At 43.2% G+C, this 24,978-nt stretch overlaps 2 protein-coding genes across 4 annotated transcripts in view; both read right to left on the bottom strand.

Annotated features, from left to right (window-relative positions):
• Positions 1–1,595: 1,595 nt before the first annotated feature.
• On the bottom strand, positions 1,596–6,417 carry LOC110495485 (uncharacterized). 2 transcript variants are annotated; one of them, XM_021570758.3, is made up of 5 exons: positions 6,056–6,417; positions 5,360–5,467; positions 4,971–5,269; positions 4,487–4,713; positions 1,596–2,259 (listed from the first exon to the last, which is right to left on the bottom strand). In XM_021570758.3, exons 1-5 carry the CDS (start codon positions 6,120–6,122, stop codon positions 2,157–2,159), a joined length of 804 nt encoding a protein of 267 aa, XP_021426433.3. In that variant the 5' UTR covers positions 6,123–6,417; the 3' UTR covers positions 1,596–2,156. The 2 variants fall into 2 exon arrangements, with proteins under 2 accessions (XP_021426433.3, XP_021426434.2); XM_021570759.3 differs by having other exon boundaries at positions 5,372–5,467; positions 6,056–6,411.
• A 6,082-nt stretch (positions 6,418–12,499) lies between these two features.
• Positions 12,500–24,978, bottom strand: part of LOC110495487 (filamin A-interacting protein 1-like) — an 86,402-nt gene continuing 73,923 nt past the window's right edge. Inside the window, exons 1-3 of one of the 2 annotated variants that reach the window (XM_021570761.3) lie at positions 23,847–24,169; positions 17,123–19,937; positions 12,500–13,201 (exon numbers count right to left, since the gene is read on the bottom strand). In XM_021570761.3, the coding sequence (XP_021426436.3) occupies positions 12,995–13,201; positions 17,123–19,822 (2,907 nt within the window). In that variant the 5' untranslated portion in view covers positions 19,823–19,937; positions 23,847–24,169 and the 3' untranslated portion in view covers positions 12,500–12,994. Of the gene's footprint in view, positions 13,202–17,122; positions 19,938–23,846; positions 24,170–24,978 lie in introns of those variants that run through there. The other variant, XM_021570760.3, reaches the window with a different exon arrangement.

Below are 24,978 nucleotides of genomic sequence, written 5' to 3'. Positions count from 1 at the left end.
ACGGAACTGTACATGGTTCATAAACACAGGTCAATGTTGAATGTGAAAAGGGCAGAACGATAATGAAATGAAAACTGCACTTTAAAAAAATCTACTCATTGTTCCATTTTACTTACTGAAAGGAGTAAACAAATGATGTAGCAAAATTACATTTTCCAGTAGATGGCCAGTTAGAATCAAACTCCCAGACAGGAAATGTACATTTTTCTGTATCACCAGTGTGCATTGAAGAGCACTCTCTCTATCCCCCCATCCCAGCTTCATACAACCAGCGCATGGCTGTCTCATTGGGAACACCAATTAGAGTTAAACTGAAATGTTCTGTTAGGAGGGTATTGTGATCAAGGCTGCAAACAATGGATAAATAGCCATCTCCACATGATTGGCTGTCAAACTGATTTATAAGGAATTCGTAAAGAAAATCCCCCCCCATGCTCATCCCGATGTCATTATTTACTTCTTAAACCTTTAATTATTAATTAATTTACTTATTTCTTGGTTAAAAAAAAATGCTCCTCTAGACTTTACCACAGAGATATACTATGAGATGGATATAATGGAATTACATTGTGAAGGAATACATAGAAGTGAAATAGCAGCAATGCTGCAGAGTACTTGGGTTGTCTGAAAACACAAGACACCAAATCCTTGCTTCCTCCGTCCTTACCTCAATATACTTCTCAAAGCAAATGAGGGGGCGCTCCTGCTCCTCCCCAGAGCTTGGAGGAAACAAGGATTTAGGACAGATAGGAACATTTTCAGACACCATTATGGACGCTGAGGAAACGAGAGCGTTCTGATAATTGAGCAGTTGCCAAGGACACTGATAACACACTGCAGAGATGGCAACACCCTCCTGTGTCCTGCGATGTACACTAATCACAGTGTTTGAGAGTGTGAACACAAGGCTTCATCTGCTGCAGGATAGAATCATCTTCCTTCAGATTGCGCTTCCAAAAAGCAATGAATGTTACTGCTAGAACTGGATGTACTGCCACACATCTGGTGATGAAGCTTTTCATGTAAGAGTGTAAACGAATTAGCGGGCAAGGCTAGATTTCATTCTCCTCATTTGTTCAGCATTAACCATTGGGTATTTCTGAATGCCAGTGTACTGTGCTGGGTTTAAACAAGAGGTTGGTGCTCAGGATAAATCATGTAACATGGGCTCCACACAGTGGTGGCACAGGGAACAGGAAAATCAGACAGTCACTGAGTAAAGGGCAACCAACTATCTCGCAGTGCTCAGCAGAAAACATTGAGGAACATTCTGATGGAAATATATGAAGTTAATTAGAACAAGGTCCCAGTGGTGTGCAGACTGAGGAATCATGAATAGAACTGACGTGTCGCTGTCCCACTTCTATTGCGAGGAAGTATCGCTAATGTTGATGAGATGTAGCCGTCAGTCAAAACAAGAAGAAAATGTTATTCTCCTCACATGCTTGCACTGAACTTCTGTCCTCTGAATGAGACAAAATGCAAGGGGAGAACCAGATAATTAATTCAGTGACAAAGCAGGTCTTCAATGTCTCAAAACGGTAAATCAGTGTCATGTGTTTTACAGGAGACAAAACCAGAAATTCACAACAGAATGTTGAAAAAGTAGAATTTTATTAAATTAGATTCTATTTTATCAAAATGTCAAGTTTCCAGGATGAAGAAAACAGTGCAAAACAGTTACTTTAGACAAATATTTACAAAACAGGTAGCATTCAGCCAAGTTGAAATAAGGCAGTTTCATGTATCTTGCCATTTTTCAACACATCCACAAAAACATCCCCCACATATAAAACATCTTGGTGAAAAGGACAGTTCATCATATCTCTGACAGCCTTTCACATTTTAAAGGCCATTTCATCATTTCCTTGTGATAACATTCAATATTTCAATGGCAATAAACACATTTTACAAAACAACTTAATACAAAAAGCTTAAATTCATATTTTAAAAAACAGCATACCAAAATGCATCAAAGCTTTCTTATATCTACTGTAGGGAATACTGTAGGCAAGGCAAGGGGGAATAGCGCAACACAAGGCAAGGATACCAAACATAGTTGAATGGCAACCACTGATATACGCTGTTCAATAGTGCAACCCCCTAGACTTGGAAGCCGTGCTGATTGTTGTCAGCTGATCTTAGTGTTGGCCATTTCAGTGGGTGTTCATGGAACAAACCTGTGCTTCGCCGAGGCTTCTCTCCAGCTCCTGAATACAAGGAGAGATCAACTGACTGTGCAGCTGTGCCATTTTAAACCTGAAGGAAAGAGTTATAGAAAAGAAGAGTTGAAAGGAGCAGTATTCCCACTGATCTCTCTTCACAGTTGGCAAGAAAAAGTATACGAACCCTTTGGAATTGGTCATCAAATTTGATTTAATCTTCATCTAAGTCACAACAATAGACAGTGTGCTTAGACAAGAAATACAATGTGTATATTAGTTTATATTGAATACATCATTTAAACATTCACAGTGTAGGTTAGAAACAGTATGTGAACCCCTAGGCTAATGACTTCTCCAAAAGCAAATTGTTGTCAGGAGTTGGCTAACCTGGAGTCCGATCAATGAGACGATTGGAGATGTTGGTTAGAGCTGCCTTGTCCTATAAAAAACACACAATTTGAGTTTGCTATTCACAAGAAGCATTGCCTGACGTGAACCATGCCTCAAACAAAAGAGATATCAGAATACCTAAGATTAAGGATTGTTGACTTGCATAAAGGTGGAAAGGGTTACAAAAGTATCTCTAAAAGCCTTGATGTTCATCAGTCCACGGGAACACAAATTGTCTATAAATGAAGTGCAGCACTGTTGCTACTCTCACTTGGAGTGGCCGTCCTGCAATTATGACTGCAAGAGCACAGTGCAGAATGCTCAGTGAGGTTAAGAAGAATCAGCTAGACTTACAGAAATCTCTGGAACATGCTAATATCTCATCTGTTGATTTGTCTACAATACGTAAAACAAGAATGGTGTTCATGGGAGGACGAAGCTACCACTGTCCAAAAAAAACATTGCTGCACGTCTGAGGTTTGCAAAAGTGCACCTGGATGTTCCACAGCGCTACTGGCAAAATATTCTGTGGACAGATGAAATTACAGTTGAGTTGTTTGGAAGGAACACACAACACTATGTGTGGAGGGGGGGGGGGGGACTCATCCCAACTGTAAAGTATGGTGGAGGGAGCGCCATAGTTTGGGGCTGCCTAGCTGCTTCAGGGACTGGACAACTTGCTATTATCGCCGGAAAAATGAATTCCCAAGTTTTATCAAGACATTTTGCAGGAGAATGTTAGGCTCTGTCCACCAATTGAAGCTCAACAGAAGTTGGGTGATGCAACAGGACAATGACCCAAAACACAGAAGTAAATCAACAACAGAATGGCTTCAACAGTAGAAAATACAGCTTTTGGAGAGTCCTCACCTCAACCCGATTGAGATGCTGTGGCATGACCTCAAGAGAGCACTTCACACCAGACATCAAGAATATTGCTGAACTGAAACAGTTTTGTAAAGAGGAATGGTCCAAAATTCCTCCTGACCGTTGTGCAGGTCTGATCCGCAACTACAGAAAACATTTGGTTGAGGTTATTGCTGCCAAAGGGTCAACCAGTTAATAAATTCAAGGGTTCACATACTTTTCCCACCCTGCACTGTGAATGTTTACAAAGTGTGTTAAATACAGACATGAAAACATAATCGTTTGTGTGTGATTAGTTTTAGCAGAGTGTTTGTCTATTGTTGTGACCGAGATGAACATTTTATGACCAATTTATGCAGAAATCCAGGTATTTCCAAAGGGTTCACATACTTTTTCTTGCCACTGTAGGTGTATTTTACTCCCGGTGTTTCCATTAGGAAAAAGTTGTGCTGGTCAAATGTCCAAACATATTTCAATTTGCCAGACTGACACCAATGTGCAGTTTCTCTAGAGAAAAATCAGATCAAGCACAGGCTGGGCGATGTAGTAGGAGGTTGTAATTTCCAACAGGCCAAATTCTACATAGTTCTGCGCAGAAAATGTGGTGATTAACTACAATGAGCATAATCCATTTGTCCGGTCTGCGTTTTTACACGAGGTAATAAAACTAGAATCCATAATGTTTCTAGTTAGAATTCCAGGCCGCACAGCAGAATATTTAGGGGCATATGTGAGTAAAATGGTCACACTGTGGAGCCTTGAGCCAGTATCAGGTAATACAGTGTTGGAAGTTTGCTATAGCAAGAGGTCAAGAGGTAACAGACAGAGTTGACAGACTAGAGATACGATAAATAAAAAAAAAACAGAACCAACCTCCATGCATAGCCAAAGTGATTTTATAGAGCATATTTATTTTTCAAAATGTTTTTATTTATCTGGTTTTATGCATTTTTACCATCCAAATGCTGCCAATTCTCAGTCAACGGAAACAGTTTAAACTCAATACAGTGTTAACAATTCAAGCATGACCTGTGAAAAGGTTCCAAAGAAAGGAGGATTCTTACCTCCTGTGCAGCTCTATGGCTTTGCTGGGGTCTGGGCAGTAGTGCTGTAGAGCTGTGATGCAGTGGGCTGCCAGCATGCTGTAACACTGTTCCCTCACCAAATTGTGGCTGCTGGTGTCCCACTGTGGCAGCTCACTGGTGTACCTCCACGCCACTAGGGCGTGCTCCAGAGCAGACTCCCACTCCTCGTTCTGCAGCAGCAGCTGACCCCACTCCTGGCAGGAAACCTGGGAGGAAAAAGACAAGGTTTGTTAAAACACACAGCAGGTGATGCAGGTAGTACCAATCACCATGACAACCCAGAACTTCTAGCTATTAAACCATCTTAGAAGCACTTTAGTCAAACAATCAGCTTGAATAAGAGTGTAAATCTTAAACAAAGTATATTATTTACTGCAAGGAGATTCAACTTCAGGTCAATTAACTGAGTTACATTCACATAAGGGCAACTTAAAGAGCATCAAACAAAAATGTTGATACTCACTTTAAACACCACCAGGTGTGGATATGCCTTTCTGTAACAGTGCGCGTCTCTGTTGGACCCCAGGCGTGAGTAGGGTATAGATCTGTAGACATTGGTCTTTTTCAAGTGCAAGTCCTCCTGTAACGGCTTCAGGTCTGTAGTGAGGGCTCTGGGCTCCTGCCTCTGCCCCTGTTCTACTAGGATGAAAGATCTTATGAGCTGCACAAGCTGCTGGTTGGACAGGGGTGTCTGGTTGTCTTCCATTCTCTCACTTTGGGCCTCACTCCGACTACTCCCTGTTCTGTATATGGCTGGGTCCACTGCAAAACATACACCACCGTATTGGTCACAGGCCAACTAATATAAGACTAGAAACTGAACGACATGATCCATTTAATTTGCTTACTAACATGAATGCCCACGTTTTGAGTTGCTGGTCAGGTTTCTGCCTCTAGAAGTGGTTGAGAATGGAGCTATGCGTGAACTTAGAACCTCCAGGTAGGACCTTCTCATTCGAGCTGCAAAAAAACATTTGGCATAACTTTAGAGTGCATTTGTGTCTACTAACGTTACAGGATCATAGTTAACCCAGTTACAATATTCTTCTAGTTGTACTAGAAAGGAAGGCAGATTCAATGTTTTGGTACTTGCATAAAACAAAACTGGTAATGTCTTGCTGAATTAATAACTACAAACAGCTCACCCACAATCTTTATTACTTAGCTAAATGTCCAATATCAGCTCGTTAACGAGTTATAACTAGGTAAAGTTGTTGGCAAAGGCTAACAATGGGTACCATGTTGTGTCAATGCAATTGCTAACTCAAAGCTGGCTAACTAGCTAGTTGCCCACACAAGTTAAAATTAACTTATTTCCAATATTAGCAAATTGACACAATTGGTTTGTTCAGACTGTGTTTTATTTGATCTTACTGGCTGACTTCATTGTTATGATTTAACATATTTAGAAAATAAGGTAGCCGCTACTTAGGCACATTTTTTCCTGGCGCGCGCTTACTTTACCAAGGACAGCTGTTGTGATGCTGCAGTGGAGGGAAATGTAGCTGGCTAGCCAGCTAACGCTAAAGTTGTTGAAGTCAGACGTACCTGCAATTTTCGGCTGTGGAGCTGGGATTTCCATCAGGGCACGTCTTGAGTGACACATAGTTGCCATATTAGATACTTTGGGTCAAAACGACAGACCTCTTGCAAAAAGTTTGCCAGTTATGTTGTTAGCTGTCTAGCTAGCTAGGGAACTGTCTAGTAGTGTGCAGCCAACAAACTGTGAAGGTTGTACTAATAACACGCAGCTACCGCATGCCAAGTACCTAAAATAAATGCCATAAAATTAAATAGCTGCTGACAAAACTTTGCAAGGCTGTTCTCCCGCGAATGTATGACAAAATACTGCCGCAAGAACTTAGCGCGCGGACGTGGTTCATTACCCATCAACCTGATTGGTCAATGTAGAAACAGGCGCGTGCATTTTTATTGGCGAATGGGATCTTGAATTGCGCTGTGTTGAAATACCAAAAATAATAACTGCTTGAATACAGTAGGCCGACACATGTACTGTTGTGAAATAGGACTTACGTATCCTTTTGTGAAGTGGTTGAAGTCTGACATTTCGGCAATTTTTGGCTGGAGGATAGTTAGCTAGCTACTTTATAGCAAAAAGACATAGACCTTGCAAACATTTGACCAGTTCTGTTGTGGGCGACCATTGATGCACTTTCTTTTAATAACAAGTAGAAAACAAATGACAAATGTATTACGGTAATAGTCATTGCTATGAATTTAAAACATATTCTGTTGGGTTTATCGGAGGTTGGCATCCAACGTTATGAAGCATTACCTCCACCTACTGTACTGGCCTCTTACGAAAAAAGATTGCAGTAAGAGTGCAGTATAAACTGGGTGGTTCGAGCCCTGAATGCTGATTGGCTGACAGCCATGGTATATCAGACCGTATAACAGGCTTATGAAAAAAACATGTATTCTACTGCTCTAATTAAGTTGGTATCTAGTTTATAATAGCAATAAGGCACCTCAGGGGTTTGTGATATATGGCCAATATACCAGAGGTGTGGACTCGAGTCACATTTATTTATTTTATTTGACCTTTATTTAACCAGGTAGGCAAGTTGAGAACAAGTTCATAACTTGGACTCGAGTCAGACTCGAGTCACAAATATGATTACTTGCAACTCAACTTTGACTTTAACACATTACTCGTGACTTAACTTGGACTTGATACCCTCCCCAAGCCCAAATATGAAAAATGATGCTATTAAAAAAGGTGTGCAGCGCATCAACTCTTCATTTAACAGATTACAGTTTGAATCAGACAGCAGCCAATTAAGTTGTGCCAGCTGAGAATAAGTTGAGCGTGGCAGTGCAGAGGAACGTCGGCGGGTGAATTCAGACGGAGCCCTTGGAAAGATGATATCCAAAATTATTATTTTCGGATATAAAGACTACGCTGTAGTCATCAAAATGGATTGTAACTTGCAAAACATGCAGGAAGAAAATTACAGACAGAGGCAACAATTTCCAACTTTGTTCAACATTTGAAGCTGCACCCAGAACGGTAAGTCGTGGCTAATATAGCAGACAGCTATATATTTTATTACTTTACTGGTGTATCATGTAGGCTAACGTAACGTTAAATCAATGAGCCTCCACACAATCAGTCAGTGCGGGGAACGTGATCATTGCACCCACGATTGAGCTAAACTGGCCAGGCAGTTGGTAGCCTAAAGCCTGCCTGATGTTACTGCTCTTCCTAAAACCATTGACATACGTTAGCCTACTGTAACCACACACAGAGAGGGTGTGTGTGTGTGTGTGTGTGTTAAGGTTGGGCGATTGAGCCTCCCGGGTGGCGCAGTGGTTAAGGGCGCTGTACTGCAGCGCCAGCTGCGCCACCAGAGACTCTGCGTTCGTGCCCAGGCCCTGTCATAACCGGCCGCGACCGGGAGGTCCGTGGGGCGACACACAATTGGCCTAGTGTCGTCCGGGTTAGGGAGGGTTTGGCCGGTAGAGAAATCCTTGTCTCATCACGCACCAGCGACTCCTGTGGCGGGCCGGGCGCAGTGCGCGCTAACCAAGGTTGCCAGGTGCACGGTGTTTCCTCCGACACATTGGTGCGGCTGGCTTCCTGGTTGGATGGCGCTGTGTTAAGAAGCAGTGCGGCATGGTTGGGTTGTGTATCGGAGGACGCATGACTTTCAACCTTGGTCTCTCCCGAGCCCGTACGGGAGTTGTAGCGATGAGATTAGAGTGCAGTATAACGGCAGTATGCAGCAAATACTGCATTCAAAAGAACAATATTTTTATACTGCAGTCATTTTGCTGTGGAACTGCAGTTAGAGTGCAGTATAACTGCAGTTCAACTGCAGATCACTGCATTTATTCTGCAATTGCCGCGTCCAAAATACCACAGTCGACTGCAGTTACTGCACTTTTACTGCAGTTTCATAAATTCAATCTTTATTTGTAAGGGGCCTGTGGGCCAGAGGAACTAAATCCTACCTGCCAGGCCCTTTTCTCTTAAAAAAGATAACAAAATATTGGAGACTGTATATCTGCCCCGCTGATCCTCAACACGGGGGCCCCTCATGGGTGTATGCTCAGATCCCTCCTGTACTCCCCATTCACCCATGACTGCATGGCCAAGCACGACTCCAACACCATCATTAAGTTTGCAGACGACACAACAGTGGTAGGTCTGATCACCGACAACGATGAGACAGGATCGATGTAAGAGACCTGGCAGTGTGATGCCAGGATAACAAACCCTCCCTCAACGTGATTAAGACAAAGGAGATGATTGTGGACTACAGAAAAAGAAGGACTGAGCACCCCCACCCCCAGAATGGGGGCCCCAACCCCCATTCTCATCAACAGGGCTGTAGTGGAGCAGGTTGAGAGCTTGAAGTTCATTGGTGTCCACATCACGTACAAACAATTTACATTTTTTTTATTTCACCTTTTTTTAACCAGGTAGGCCAGTTGAGAACAAGTTCTCGTTTACAACTGCGACCTGGCCAAGATAAAGCAAAGCAGTTCGACACATACAACGACACAGAGTTACACATGGAGTAAAACAAACATACAGTCAATAATACAGTAGAACAATTATATTTACAGTGTGTGAAAATGAGGTAAGATAAGGGAGTTAAGGCAATAAATAGGCCATAGTGGCGAAGTAATTACAATATAGCAATTAAAGTTGGATGGACTATTTACAGATGGGCTATGTACAGGTGAAGTGATCTGTGAGCTGCTCTGACAGCTGGTGCTTAAAGTTAGTGAGAGAGATATGAGTCTCCAGCTTCAGTGATTTTTGCAGTTCGTTACAGTCATTGGCAGCAGAGAACTGGAAGGAAAGGCGGCTAATGTAGGATTTGGCTTTGGGGGTAACCAGCGAAATATACCTGCTGGAGCGTGTGCTACGGGTGGGTGCTGCTATGGTGACCAGTGAGCTGAGATAAGGCGGTGCTTTACCTAGCAAAGACTTGTAGATGACCTGGAGCCAGTGGGTTTGGCGACGAGTATGAAGCGAGGGCCAGCCAACGAGAGCATACAGGCCGCAGTTTTGGATAGTATATGGGGCTTTGGTGACAAAACGGATGGCACTGTGATAGACTGCATCCAATTTGTTAAGTAGAGTGCTGGAGGCTATTTTGTAAATGACATCGCCGAAGTCGAGGATCGGTAGGGTTTACGGGGGTATGTTTGGCAGCATGAGTGAAGGATGCTTTGTTGCAAAATTGGAAAGCCAATTCTAGATTTAATTTTGGATTGTAGATGCTTGATGTGAGTCTGGAAGGAGAGTTTACAGTCTAACCAGACACCTAGGTATTTGTAGTTGTCCACATATTCTAAGTCAGAATCGTCCAGTAGTGATAGTGATGCTGGACGGGCGGGCAGAGATCGGTTGAAGAGCATGCATTTAGTTTTACTTGCGTTTAAGAGCAGTTGGAGGCCACGGAAGGAGAGTTGTATGGCATTGAAGCTCGTCTGGAGGTTAGTTAACACAGTGTCCAAAGAAGGGCCAGAAGTATACAGAATGGTATCGTCTGCGTAGAGGTGGATCAGAGAATCACCAGCAGCAAGAGCGACATCATTGATGTATACAGAAAAGAGAGTCGGCCCGAGAATTGAACCGGGTTGCACGCCCATAGAGACTGCCAAAGGTCCGGACAATTATAGTTCAAACACACTAAGACAGTCATGAAGAGGGCACGACAACACCTATTCCCCCTTGGGAGACTGAAAAGATTTGCATGGGTCCTCAGATCCTCAAAAAGTTCTACAGCTGCACCATCGATAGCATCCTGACTGGTTGCATCACCGCCTGGTATGGCAACTGCTCGGCCTCTGACCGCAAGGCTACAGAGGGTAGTGCATACGGACCAGTACATCACTGGGGCCGAGCTCCCTGCCATCCAGGACCTCTATACCAGGCGGTATCAGAGGAAGACCCCATAAATTGCCAAGGACTCCAGCCACCCTAGTCATAGAATGATCTCTTTGCTACCGCATTGCAAGCGGTACCGGAGCGCCAAGTCTAGGTCTAAACGGCTTCTTAACAGCTTCTACCTCCAAGCCATAAGACTCATGAACAGTTAATCAAATGGCTACCCGGACTATTTGCATTGTCCCCACCCCACCCCCCATTTTTACGCTGCTGCTCCCCTGTGTTTATTATCCATGCATAGTCATTTTACCTCTACCGGAAACACCTGTATATAGCCTTGCTACTGTTATTTTATTGTTGCTCCATAATTATTTGTTATATTTCTATATTTCTTTCTTAAAACGGCATTGTTGGTTAAGGGCTTGTAAGTAAGCATTTCACTGTAAGATCTACCTACACCTGTTGTATTTGGCACATGTAATAAATACAATTTGATTTGATTTTGTTTCTAATGATGTTCTACTCAGTATGCTCTTTAAACTCAATTCCTCTACCCCCTTCTCCCTCACACTGGATCTCTATTTCCCTCTCATACTGCCCACACTATCAGTACATGCTCCACTATCTCTGTTTCCTGGCAGTAATCACACCTTCCTGTGGTTGGTGACTAGAGGGAGCAGGTTAGCAGAGCATTTGAGCTAAACCTAACCCTTTTCCTAACCTTAATCTAAGTCTTCCAACCTGCCACGTTAATTATCCTAACCTGCTGCGTAAACTATCCTAACCTGCTACGTTAATTATCCTAACCTGCTGGGTAAATTATCCTAACCTGCTGGGTAAATTATCCTAACATGCCACATTAATTATCCTAACCTGCTGGGTAAATTATCCTAACCTGCTACGTTAATTATCCTAACCTCCTGGGTAAATTATCCTAACCTGCTACGTTAATTATCCTAACCTGCTGGGTAAATTATCCTAACCTGCTACATTAATTATCCTAACCTCCTGGGTAAATTATCCTAACCTGCTATGTTAATTATCCTAACCTGCTGGGTAAATTATCCTAACCTGCTACGTTAATTGTCCTAACCTGCTGGGTAAATTATCCTAACCTGCTGGGTAAATTGTCCTAACCTGCCGGGTAAATTGTCCTAACTTGCCGGGTAAACCCATTCCCCTTCCTATCACATTTAATGTCTTATTCAACCTGCAGTGTCCCACCCTTAGCCCTGTAAAGATGTCCTCCTCTCTTCTCTCTTCTTGCCGTCCTCCCCTCCCCAACTTTCCTTTGTACTTGGAATAGATGCCTGCCCTTAGTGTTGCTGTTCCACTGCTCCTGCCATCTCTGCACCACGACTGTCCTTATTACTCCCTTAAACCTCTTCCTTGCTAATCGGCATCTCCACATCCACCTCCTCTCTCCTAAGGGCCTGTTTAGCCAGCACATCTACTTCCTCATTCCCTTCCACCACCACACGGGCTGGGAACAAATCCAAACCTATCTGGATACCCATCTGTCTCACCCGGGCATGAATTTGGAGTACCTCATATAACAGGTTGGAGGCTACTTATAAGAAAACTTCACAGATAATATGCATCTCCCGCAAAGAATGAACCATGCAGGTGTGGTTTTCTGATCACCTGACTGACCCATCAAAATGATTTGTCATTGTCGAAACAGGTGTGTGCTTTGCAATTGGAGGATCATTTACACAGTGGTGAAATTCTGTGATGGAATACTGTGAGAATTACCCATTTTTAAAAAACTATTATTAGCTTGCACAATTCATATTCCCACCAGATTGGGAGTTTTTTTTACGTCCCATATTTCAGGCAGAGCAAGCTGGGTTTCTTATAGATAACATAAAATGTAAATGTGTATATATATATATATATATATATATATATGTAGGTATAAAAACAATATTTATTGATAACCAATTAATAGTCTGATCATTACATTTCAGTCTTCAGCATTCAACATAAAATACCAATAATACACATGTACATTATTGAAACTGTTAATAGCATTCCTTTTTTTTGCCACTCACAGAATTAGACTAATTAAGTAGTGGATGTAAATTAGATAGGTCTACCACATTAAAATAGCAATACAGTTCATGTTTCAAGGGGATAATACACATTCATATTTTAATGGTATTAGTAAGAACAGTAGCCTAATATCCCATATATATATATATATATCATAATTGATAAATTATTGCAATTACTGCTCACCAGGGGTGCAACTTTAGTTTTAGAGGTGGGGGGACATGATATATATATTTTATTTTTTATTTTTCCTACCCAACCACTCCGAGGTGTCCACATGGTCCTAAAGTACACCATTGCCTCGTTTTGTATCACATTCCAATTATACAACTGGGGATATGTCCCCCCCCCGTCCCCAGGAAAATGTGCGCCCCTGCTGCTTACACAGACAGATCAGTGAATTTTTCTTTGTGAAACACATATGCTAGTTAACCTTGTCCTACTCATCTTCCTATTTTGGTGTTTTCATTATCAATACCGAGGCACACAAAAGCAGAAGTCTTTGTAGCAACAGGACTACATCATAATTGAGATCATAATGTGATGATACATCCAAGTGTGTGATGTTATATTCTAGTGGGGCGGTTGACCACATTTAGGTTGTTGGCTGCACTCTGAGTACCCTGCAGCGTCTTCTCTGAGGAGAGAGCTGTCTGGGGCTGTCCTTTATTGCTCTGCCCTGGATTGACCGCACTGTTTGTTCCTTTTGTACCGTAGGCTTTAGGTTTGGGGATCCTGGTTGGACCTGGGCGTCGGAATGCTTCCAAGGGGATCTGAGAATAGACAGAGAGAAAAAAGGGATCAATATCCTTACGATATATAACTGTAGGTTGTTTATCAAACTGACCACAAGATGGTGCCAAATTATGTTTTTTTGGCATACAGTAGCAAATATCTAGCAATTTTTGACAAAACACATTACAAAATAAATCATGACATGCTTATTAAGACATGTACAGGCTCATGTATGCGTGCAGAATAACAAGTAGACTAATAAAACAGTACTCTTTAAGTAAAGCTTTGACCATTTTTTCAACACAACCGACCTCTGTAAAGAATGGAACTAAAGAAATCCATGATTCCCTTTCTGAAACCATCTTTGGAGTTTATAGAGTTATTCAGACACAAGTAATTGTTTTGCTCCCAAAGAAGGCTTATAAGAGAGAGTGGGGAGGGAAAATGTTTGGAGACAGGTATTGGATGTGTTTTAGCACCAACTGCCAAAACAGTCACAGAAAATGTCTCCCATGGGGTTTGCATCACTGCATTGTTTACTGCACAATCAGCTTAAACTGTCAGCTAATGCTCCTAGCGCTCCGTCTCAGCTCTGCCAGAAGGTGATGTCACCATAGGAGCTCTTCATGTTTGTCATCGCTTTGCGTTTAGTTTAAACACCTCTCTGCTCAGTCTAAACCCCTCTCTGCTCAGTCTAAACCCCAACCTCTCTCTTTGCTCAGTTTAAACCCCAGTTATTGCCCAGTTTAAACCCCTCTCTTTCTGTCCAGTTTAAACTCCTCTCTCTCTCTGCTTAGTTTAACCCCCTCTCTCTCTCTCTCTGCTCAGTTTAACCCCCCCCCCTCTCTCTCTCTCTCTCTCTCTCTCTCTGCCTAGCTTAAACCCCACTCTCTCTCTGCTCAGTTTAAAAACCACTCTCTCTCGGCTCAGTTTAAGCCCTACTCTCTCTTTCTACTCAGTTTAAATCCCTCTCCCCCCTCTCTCTGCTCAGTTTAAACCCCTCTCTCTCTGCTCAGTTTAAATCCCTCTCTACCTCTCTCATTCTCTTTCTCTGTGCTCAGTTTAAACCCCCCCTCTCTGCTCAGTTTACCCCCCCCCCCCTCTCTCTCTGCTCAGTTTAAACCTCTCTCTCTCTCTGCTCAGTTAAAAAAAAACTCTCTCTTTCTCCTCTGGCTTTAATGTAACTGCATGTGAGACTAGAGGGATGATGATGAGGGCGCCTAGAGCAAAGAAAGACAAGAAGGGGAATAGATGATGATGAATTCGTCCCAAATGGCACCCTATTCCTATGGGTCCTGGTCAAAAGTAGTGTGCTACATAGGGAATAGGGTGTCATTGGGGAGGCGGATCATCATGCACATTAAGGCATTCTCCCAGACCTGTTGCGCAACATAGGTTATTATACTGTAGTTTTAAACGTTGCAGCTTATTTCATCACTCTTTCTTTCTCTGAGGGAGAGCTCTTGTGAGACACTCCAGTTACATGCCGAAAGCTATTGAGTGAATCTACCCAGTCCAAGGAGTGAGTGGTTAAACGCTGTTAAAGGCCAACTGTAAGTGAGTGTTTAAGTGTTTTATGGTTTTGAAAATTAATTCTGAAACGTGCAATGAACCATGTCCTTAAATCCATGCAGGACATAAATTTGAAATGTGTTTTGAAAATGAGGTTAATGGACCAGAAAATCTGTGTGGGTCATGTCAGGGGGCCATGTTGATTTTACACGGAATGACCTTTAATTATAAGCCTCCTCCCTTTTGAGGCATGCAACAGGAGTACTAGAGTAAGCACTTCCTCTGCCACGGACAGACCAGCCTGCAGTTCACTAGCCCGGCCTGCGTTCTGCAATACTGGCAAAGATGCACAGTTGTCTCCATGGCAACAAAACACAGGATTTGTTTGGTGCTTGGATTGTGGTGCGAGACACTATTTCACAGCACACTACTGAGCCTCAGTATCCTCTTTAGTTCACAATATGAGGCCTTTGTTTGAAATGGGCCCTGCCCTGTCCGTTTATTTTCCTCTCCTTGTTCATTGGGCCTATCGGTCAAGGTGTTTGGATACCATTGTGATGATGACCGTTATTGTAAACTACACGTGAATCCCATCAACTCCTAAACTAGCCTGGGATTAGCCAATGCAGGGTCGCCAGAAACCGCTTACATCTGGTTTTCAGGGATACAATATTTTCAACCTAACTTCTGTTTCCCCTGAATAGCGGATGTGGGAACTCCGCTCAGGCGTCTTTTTACGCCTGCTACATTAGATTAGCCTGTGATGTACACTGACGATTAGTCTCGCCTCTAATTGGCTACTGTACTTTCTGTATTGAAAAACAGCACAGTGGATGATGGTGCTGTGTGATTGTATAGCTTACATAGACCTTAGATTTATCTGACATGCCAAAGGTCATGCGTCAAGTGAGATATGAAAAGGGAAAGGGTGTGTCAGACTATGAAGCCATCATCCATACTACTTGCACTTTGCTCTCATTCGATATGGACTGTGATGTTATTTTTACATCAGAACATATGATCTGCCTGGCTCAAACAATGACCTCACTAGATGTGAATAAGTATGATCAGATAGATAATGACATGGAGGATATTTAAGGACACAGCTGCTCTGATCCCTTGAATGAATAGCATCTTGTTTAGCCTTCAAATTATTCTTGGGCATTGAGAGATTGGGATCCTGTTTCCAAATGTCAACGCTCCCAGCCTGAATCGATTTAAAGCTTGACATAGACACCTCTTTATAGTGATACAGAGGGTATTTGGATTGGGTGTGCATTTTCACATGTGTGAATGGATCTGACACATTTATGCTTCATTCAGGTGAGCTTTATATGCAGAGAGTTGCAGCAAAGAAACATCCACTTGGAGAAGACCCTCAACAGTTAAAGCACCTCTCGTTCGTCCAAACTGACTTACATGGACTTTCCATGGTATCATTAAAGAGGAACTTCAAATTCACTCATGCTAGTCTTTACTCTTGGTAACTGGGTTTTTGTGTTTGGGATAGAAGGAGAAGCTATGACATCACCAGCCTATGAATTTAACTCAGCCAAGAAAACACATGTCAGAATTCCCTGGCCTTTTTTTCATTTTCTAATAAATTCTGGACGTTCACACAAGAGTTCTTCTGAGAGTCCTGCTAGTAAAAAACATAAATGAAGTGTCTCTAAAATGTCCTATTCATTGTATGTGTGTGTCTTGATGGTTTAAGGACAATGGACTGCTATCAGTAGTTGTATTGATTGAATACTATTTTGAATGGTTAAGGTAGCACTTGAGCAGTGGAAATTAGATCACAATGAACAAATAAAATATAAAAACTAGAAGTTAGAAAACATGCATAAATAAAAAACATTTAAATATATATTTTAACCTTGAAATATATTCCTAATTTTCATCATTCAGCATGCTGGGTTTACCACTTCTGAATGAGTAAATGAAATATGCAAGCATGGATGACAAACTAAAACATAACTTTTGCACACTTTAATATTTAGAAAATAAATCAGCTTAAACAAAATGCAAGTTGTGTAATATGAAGTTTAAACACAATTGAAACGGTCCATCAGTGAATAGTCTTAGTACATGGTATATTTACCGAATAGCATATACAGTAAAGTTATCCCGGTGTTCAGTAAACGTTTCTTACTACAAGTGCCTTCAAAGGGTTATTGTTCTGTTTTGTATTTGAATGACAATTCATGCATGCAAACATCTTTCCAAACAGAACCGAACAAACAAACAAACCCCAAACACAAACAGAGGTCGGCCTCTCTTCATACAGATCAAGTATAATGGAGGTGGATGGATCAAGATCGGATGACTAGGGACTGAGGAGGTTGGGTTGGGATAGGTGGTACTAATGGGAGACGGACAAACTAGGGTTTACTAATGGGGTGAGGTCTCTTGGGATGGGGAATCAGTCAATCATAGGCATTACTTACTGTAATTTGTGAAGGCTTTTTGATTGGGGTGGATGTTGGCTTTATAGTGATGCTACTTGTGATTTTGCTGTTGCCTTTGACAGGGGTACCATTGGATAATACAGGAGATCTCTGCTCCTGCCCAGGTGAGTAGCATGGGCTCACAGGCTGGGGTGTAGTGTTTAAGCTCTGAATGAAGGGGCTCCCTAAGTGAATGTGGATTTTGTTGTCCTCCGTGGTGATGACGTTGGGGCCGGAGCTGTTGGACCTTTGAACCTGCCAGCTGCTCTGCCTCTCTGGTGTCACCCTGAAGACTGCATGACCTCCCATGACCTCTACTGGCTCCGTGGACAGGGACCGGTCAGGAGTGCCTGTTGTGACCGACACGATCTGGATGGGTGACATAGCCCTGTCTGGTGTGACCGACCCAGAGGAGTCTGGGGTCATCGCTCTAGAGTAGGTGGTCATGGTGAAGGGAGATATGGCTCGATCAGGAGTGCAGGGGGAACCATCTGACGAGGGGGACCTTTGAGCTTTGTTTCTGGTAGTCGGGGAGATGGATGCGTTCTGAATTATGGTGATTCTTTGTTTGGGTGGACCTCCGCTTGTGGGGATGACTGCAGTGCTGGTGTATGACTGGGTGTTTTCTGCGGTGGGGCTGGTGATTTCTAGCATGGCCATGTTATGCCCGTGGTCTGGGGTTACCTTGATGTGCAGTGGTTGCCCGGGGCTGTGTGTCAGAAACACGTCTCCTTGCTGCACATGGGTCCCATTCTGTCTGGGAACCTGCACTTTCCCATTGACTGGGTTGTGGCTTTCTTTGGTTTTGAGAAAGGGGACTCTCCTGATGTTGTTGTTGAGGTTGTTGACATTGTTGAAGAGGGAGGGGTTACATTGGGCGAGGGGCAGCTCATTGTTGTAGTTTGGATCGTCCTCAGAGTCACTCTCTTCGTACAGTTTTCCGTTCACCACGGCCCGCTCCAGTGGGGCGATGCTCTTGTAGTTGGGTCGAAGGTGGTCTGCTAGATCTGTCTGTACCTCCTTGGTGCACACCTGTAAGTCTGAGAAACGTCTGCCATTCATGCCTGGGCGGAGACTTTTGCTGAAGCGACGGTATCGCTCCAGCTCCCGATTGAGGGTCTCCATCTCTCTGGCCAGTTCTTTATTTTTCACCTCTTGCAGAGTCAGTTTTCTTTGCAAGGTGGAGTGATCGTTTTTCATGCGACAGATGTTTTCCTCTGTGCCCATATATTCATGGATCTTCTCTTTTAGGGCCGCCACCTCTCGGGTCAGATGACTGGACTTGGCCTCTTCCTCTTTCAGACGCCTGTAGAGGATGTGCTCCTGGTTGGACTCCTGCTTCTCTGCCAGTTGGTACTTTAAAAGCTCATTTCTGGATATTTCCAACTCCTCCATCAAGGCCTTTGCTCGCTCTTGTTCCCTGGAGTATCTCTTCTCCATGGACTCAAACTCATCCTCAGTCTTCAACAAGTCGTCTTCGACAACCTTCATATCTTTAAGTTTTCGCCTCAGGCGCTCAACTTCCTGCGTAAGGTCTTTGACTTTGTAGTCCTCTTGTTGGGAGCGGTTGGCGATGGGCTCCTTGATGTTTTCCTCTTTGGCTTTGTTCCTCAGGAATTCCCTCTCTGCAGCTTCCAGTGAATGCAACCTCTTCTTCATCATGGTAACTTTGGACTGCAGGTCGTTGCTCTTTTCCTCCTCGGCTTGGAGCTTGGCCTTGAGTTCATCCCTGTCCTTGGTGGCGCCACACATTTTCTCCTCAAGCTCAGCATTCGACCTTAGGGCTTTCTTGCTCTCCTCGATAAGCTTCTCTGTTACTGTTGTGACTTTGTCCTGCTCAGCATGCAGTTTGCCAGTGCTGTTATGGTCCTTGTCCTCCATCGCTTTCAGTTTCTCCGCCATGGTCTTCCTTTCATCCACCAGCATGACCGTCAGCGTCTTCAGCTTGGTGAGGTCTTCCTTTAGTGTAAGCTCTGTCTTCTCCAGCTGAACCTCCACTGCCTCCAGTTCTTTGACCCTCGCTTTCAGGATGTCCATCTCCCTGGACAGAACATTTGACACTGTCCTCTCTTTGTCCAGATTGCATTTTAGCGCGTTGCACTCCTGTTTGCTCTTGCCGAACGCATCCTCTAGTTTCTCCAGCTCCATGATCCTGTGGTTCAGCTTGTCCACATCAGCCTTCAGGCTACGGCTTTGGCTGGCTTCCTTCTCCAGCTTCTTGTTGAGGTCCCTGCACTGGTCCTCCATTCTGACCAGCTCCTCGTCCTTCCCCTCCATCTCCAGAACCCTTTTCCGTAACTCCTCCACCTCATCCATGAGGCTGGAGTTGCCACATTCCCCGCGGCTGATCTTGTCCCTCAGCTCCTGGAGCTCGTCCTCGGCCCTCCGGAGGGTCTTGTTGGTCTCCTCCAGTTCATCCAGCTGCCGGCTGAGTGTGGACAGTTTCTGCTTGAGCTGCCGGTTCTGGGCATCCTCGCTGGTCAGTTTGGCTGTCATGGTCTCCTGTTCCTGGTGAAAGCGAATGGATTGGTCGCCTAGCTCTGTCTCCAAGCGAAAAACTTTCTCCTCCCCCTCTTGCACCTTTGCATTAGCAGAGCTCAGCTCTTCCTGGGTGTGGGAGGCGTTGGCAGTCAGTTCCTGGACCTTAGCAGTCTGTTGGGTCAATTGCTCTGTGAGGCGCTGCTGCTCGTCCACGACCATCAACGCAAACGACTTCAGCTTGGTCAGCTCCTCCTTTAGGCTGGTGACCTTCTTGTTGTTCTCCTCCTCTTTCCTTTCCTGATAGGCCTTTTCCTGGTCAATGAGCAACTTCAGTCTGAAAGAAAAACACAAGAAGAAGAGAAAAAGTTTGAATAAAAAAGAATGTTGAACTTTTCACTGATACACACATTGGTCAACTGACACATGGGTGGAGAAGGTGATGGATGACACAGGGAGCAACATAACACGACATCAATAATTTAACATAAACAATATACAGTGTATCAGCTTGGTAGAAAATTGTCATTCGTTGTTTGCTTGTGAAGTGTCAAATGTGTCTAATTCTTATTCCCAAAGTGCCATCGGGCCTATTATTAGTAGGAATGCAGACACACCATAAACACTCATGGGTGTCACATTTGTCTGACCATACTGAATGGATTTCTGAAGGGGTTTGACATTTTATGTAATGGAAACTTTAACAAATCATAAATATAACTGTGCTAACTTTCCCAAGTCGGTAGCCTGACATACACTTGCAGTGTGTTCCTTTTAAGGTCCCCCGATAGCAGTTAACTCTCATATGGGTTGGAAACTCTACACGCCATAGTAAAAGTCCAAAATAGTACTTCTTACAGTCCATTTGTATAGGAATGACTATCTAGATTACCCTTATTAGGATTTGCATGACTGATTACTGATGTCCTGTATTGTTTATCTACTGTTACTTGAAAGAAGAAACACAATAGAGAATGGACTAAATGCAGTGTTTGTACTGTGTGAGGATGTTCCCTCCAAATGCACTCTGATCTTTGGCTGTGGTGGCTAGACTTTTCTAGAATGCTGAATGTTTACCCTGACCCCTATCTGACAAGAATACTCCCATCAGTCCCCATCAAACTGTAGACTAAACCCGTATTCAACCACACTGCTGTTTTTGAAATGTCCCAGTGAATACAGCCCTCTTTCATACCTGTTAGAACCACCAACCCTGCTTAAAGAATCAACTAAGCTTATATTGCAGTTATTTTAACATCTAGAGTGATATTGAGTTCATAGTGTGTACTTGCGAGCATGTGTGTAGGTGTATGCCCAGTGTAAATGTACAGTCTACTGTATATACAGCATATGTAACAGAATCACGGGGGAAGCTGGGGTCACGGTAGCTGGCAGGGCATGCATCACACCGGGCCAGTGTGCCTCCGCTCCAGGCAGCGTCGGAGGGGATGTTATGACTGCTGAATGTGCAGCTGCCAGCGTGCTAGCACAGATGTCGCATTGGCATGGAACAATCCCCTAATTAAGGGGTTCCTCTACTACCCCCTGCCTCCATCTCTCTCTGGTTATATATTTAAAGGAATCCCCCCTGCTTCCAGAGGCAATTACAGCCTGGCTGGATAAACAGAGGGCCTCTCTCAGGGATCACTAATTACACCTAGTCTCCTGTAGAGGAACATGATGTCAGCATGGTCGCTGGTAGAACTGGGGCTAAGGCAGGTCCATGGTAGGGCTGGGGCTGTCCTATGCCCTATGATGTTAATCCCATGATGTTCCACATGCTCCACTGTGCCAGAGATCTGATGATCAAAGCTGATCAGCTTGAAGTTGATGTACAGTAGGAAAGCATCAGATGGGGAGGAGTTTGTAAAGGCCTCTAGTGTCCCACTGAGAAAGTTCACAATGGGAATGTGTGGTAGTCAGTTCTACAATATTCTAAGACATGTCTTTCTGGCAGAAACGATCATTTAGAAAAAATCATCTAAATCATGATATTCTATTAACATTGCTGAGACGTCAGGGCAGAGCAGAGGAGTGGCAGCCATATAAAGGCCTGCAAATGTAGCTAGAATGTAGCTAGAGCTAGACTGCTTTATTTGTATCCTTGTTTACTCTAGCAGTTATCTGCGCTAGCCAGTTATGCTCCGTTTTCCCAGTGATGTAATCAAACCAGAACAGAATGTGAGCCGAGGTCCTGCACTTTAGACTCTGCTAGTTAGCACAAGTCATCCTGGTTTCCCCATTTTTAATCACAGAGGGTTACATTGTGAAGATACATTATGGAAACAGAAGATACATTCAGGGAAACTTCCATGTATTATTAATCAGGTGCTTGAGATCAGCCAAGACATAGTAGGCTATATGATGTCTCTGGAGAGGAATTACATGTGTTCCCTAGGATCCTAATCGCTTGACATGAGAATACTGTGTCCCTCCTAAGGGACAGTCATTGGATTCTGTTTCCCATGGACTCAGAATTCTGCTGGACTAGTGGGACTTGACAATCGAATAACACAACTTGGGAGAGCAGAAGTTGAACTGCCAGTGAGTCAACTGTGACGATATGGTTGAAAGGGGAATACGAGGGGCTTGAAGGCTACCACTTGAAATTCTCACCGATTGCCAATGAATGATGTACTAGTTTACCCAGTTCATCCTTATACGGCTTTAACATCAAACTTGGTTATACAAGATGTCAGCTGCAGAGAACAGCGACTTTTGACTCTGACTTTGATTACAAGGTACGGTAAAGGCCACACTTGATTGGACAATTTATTTTATCACTGCCAATTTTCCAAATAGAGTCAGTCTGTCTAAAACGGTACATTCCCATAAGGAGTTTCTATGTCATGGAAAATAGAGTGATGCCTTCTGCATGGTAAGCAGTTAAGAAATGGGTGTGGGTGCAGATGGCTATTAACCCAAAACCAACCATTCACCTACTGACCTCTTCTGAGCAACATCAGCATGCAGAGGGGAAAACACAGCCGGCAGCAGGATGTCACCATGCCCACCATTATGGCGAAGGCCACAGAGGGCTTTTCCTCACATTTAAATAAGCAGCTGTGGCCAGTGTCCTCAGAGCTGGAAACTATGGCTCAGACTCTGTAAACAGTGCTGCTGCTGAGATGATACAGGACATGCCAGTATTCTGTGTGTATGTTTTAGAAGTCAATGTCCAAGACAATGCCCTTGTTATAGGTCAATATCCTGCCCTTTCCCTTAAAACACCAGATTTGATTTGACATTTATATTAACAGGGAGTCTCATTGAGACCAAGGTTCTAGGCCTCTTTCACACAGGAGCATACACATAATTTACAAAAGACATTATAAAACAATGATCTGTTCATGTTAGTGTAAATAGATAGAAGCAGTCAGTTTGTTAGGAGGATTATTCCTGGAATGCTTTATGAAAGAGACATAGGAAGCTGGCCAGCATACGTCCAGCAGAGGGCAATCAGTAAGCAGTATGGGCTCATAAAATTATAGGCAATATTTGTATGCCTTCAGTTGAATGACTGTGCTAGTTAAATATTTTATTTTTAATAGTTACATTTTAGGGGTTTAGCTGGCTATGCTGTATGTTACACAATCAATAGCTCATCAAAAAATATATATATATTTTTCAGGTTTTTGAATTCATTATAATATCTGAGTTTATATTCAAACTTAACTTGTTGGATCATAAATGTATCACTCAGAAGTGATTCATTTTTCACAGGAGAGCAGGTTCAAATAACAATGACCATCTTTTTGATTTCACCATGCACATTTCCCCCGGATTCTCACAGACATTAGAGTGTCGTGTGAGTGTTGAGTGGCCCGTTCAACTACACTTAGGAAATGAACCACTGAATTACCCATAGCTTTAACTCACACACGGAATCAGCTTCTATCAATGTCCTCCCTCAATGGTACATTTGAAAATCACAATTAGGGAATAAACATTGTGCACAAATTGTTACAATATTTAGTTACTGTACTCAGCATCCGTTTAATTGTAATCACAGTTTCCAAAATACATTTTTTTCATGAACTTGTTGAATGAAACCATGATTTCTAATAGATTGCCTATAATTGTATCCCAAAAGACACAACTTTCCCAGAGTCAGAAATCAATTCTTTACACTAACCCAACTGAATGTCAATATCAAAGCTGTACTTTCCCCCTTGCACTCAGTCACAGTGCTCCATAACGAACCAACAGAGCAGCTAAGTCGAGTTAAAATTGCTTTGCCTCCTACCTGTTCCATAGGTCTGTCTGGTGGCAGCCTCAGTGATTGAAGCTCATTATGTTGCCGTACTCTCTCTGTCTCTCAGCTCTCACACAGCGGTCTGTGATGTGGACATTCCAGCAGGGAGACCAAACAATAAGATATGTCTCACTGCATGCTCCCTGCCTATGGAGCATTACATCATCAACATGCCCTTATATGGAACTTTGTGTTGTACAGCCTCCCTGCCTCTCAAAGGGGTGTGTACTCTAGTGTGTGTGTGTGTTGTACAGCCTCCCTGCCTCTCAAAGCGGTGTGTGTGCGTGTGAGAGAGAGAGAGAGATTCTTTGCATGTGGGATTAAGCGTATGTGTGTGTGTGTGTTTGTCCACCTAGGTGTGGCGTGGGCCTTAAAACAAGAACAGAGAGGAAAAGTGTTGAGTGACGTCTGTAATGTGTGAAATATCTGCTCTCTCTGGTCTGTCTATACTCCAGAGGCAGAGGGTGAGGAGAGACAAGCGATTTAGGTTACAACTTTTCCTTCTGACTTTCCTCAGTAAGAGTGATTGATTCAACTGAAGAAAAAAAGACTAAATTAACTTGACCGACAACCGTGTTTAGTAAGGAAATCTGTGTGTGTTTGGAATTTATTTTTGTAATACACTATTAGAGCCGAACCGAATTAGAAACATGCCAAACATTTACATGCAACACTTCACACAATCAACAACACAAACATGCCGCAACAGTGTATGACACCACTAATCCATAATGTTGGATTGTCTGTAAGACTGTTATTAGGGACTGCTAATTGAGTGCTGTCTGGACTTTTATGGCCGGGATTTCAACATGACCGTTCATCTAGAAACGATCCTCACATTTACAGTACATCTCACAATTCACATTTACAGTACATCTCACAATTCACATTTACAGCCCTCTGTATTATCACAGACGGCTCATTGCTCAGTCTATTCTACAGTGTGCCTATCTTTCCCTTGATACCAAGACTCCTCTCTCCACACACAAGCAAAAGTATAGATTCACACTAAATAGCTGGCAGCGAACTACACTCAAACTAAGCTAGTACCCAACTGCATTAAGGTCAGCGGGCCAAAATACTGGATATAGCCTGCTAATAGAGATCATTGAGTAAATGATCC

This window comes from Oncorhynchus mykiss, chromosome 18, assembly GCF_057628025.1.
Source record: "Oncorhynchus mykiss isolate SJ-2025 chromosome 18, ASM5762802v1, whole genome shotgun sequence".
Taxonomy (NCBI): Eukaryota; Metazoa; Chordata; class Actinopteri; order Salmoniformes; family Salmonidae; genus Oncorhynchus; species Oncorhynchus mykiss.
The sequence above is the reverse complement of the archived record's forward strand: the minus strand, read 5'-3'. Positions and strand labels throughout refer to the sequence as shown.

Coding starts and splice junctions, on each gene's coding strand:
- LOC110495485 (XM_021570758.3), bottom strand. CDS start 6,122: ATGGCAACTATGTGTCACTCAAGACGTGCCCTGATGGAAATCCCAGCT. Junction 5,468..6,055: donor TCCACAGCCGAAAATTGCAG/GTACGTCTGACT, acceptor GTTTTTTTGCAG/CTCGAATGAGAAGGTCCTAC. Junction 2,260..4,486: donor GCCATAGAGCTGCACAGGAG/GTAAGAATCCTC, acceptor TCTTTCCTTCAG/GTTTAAAATGGCACAGCTGC.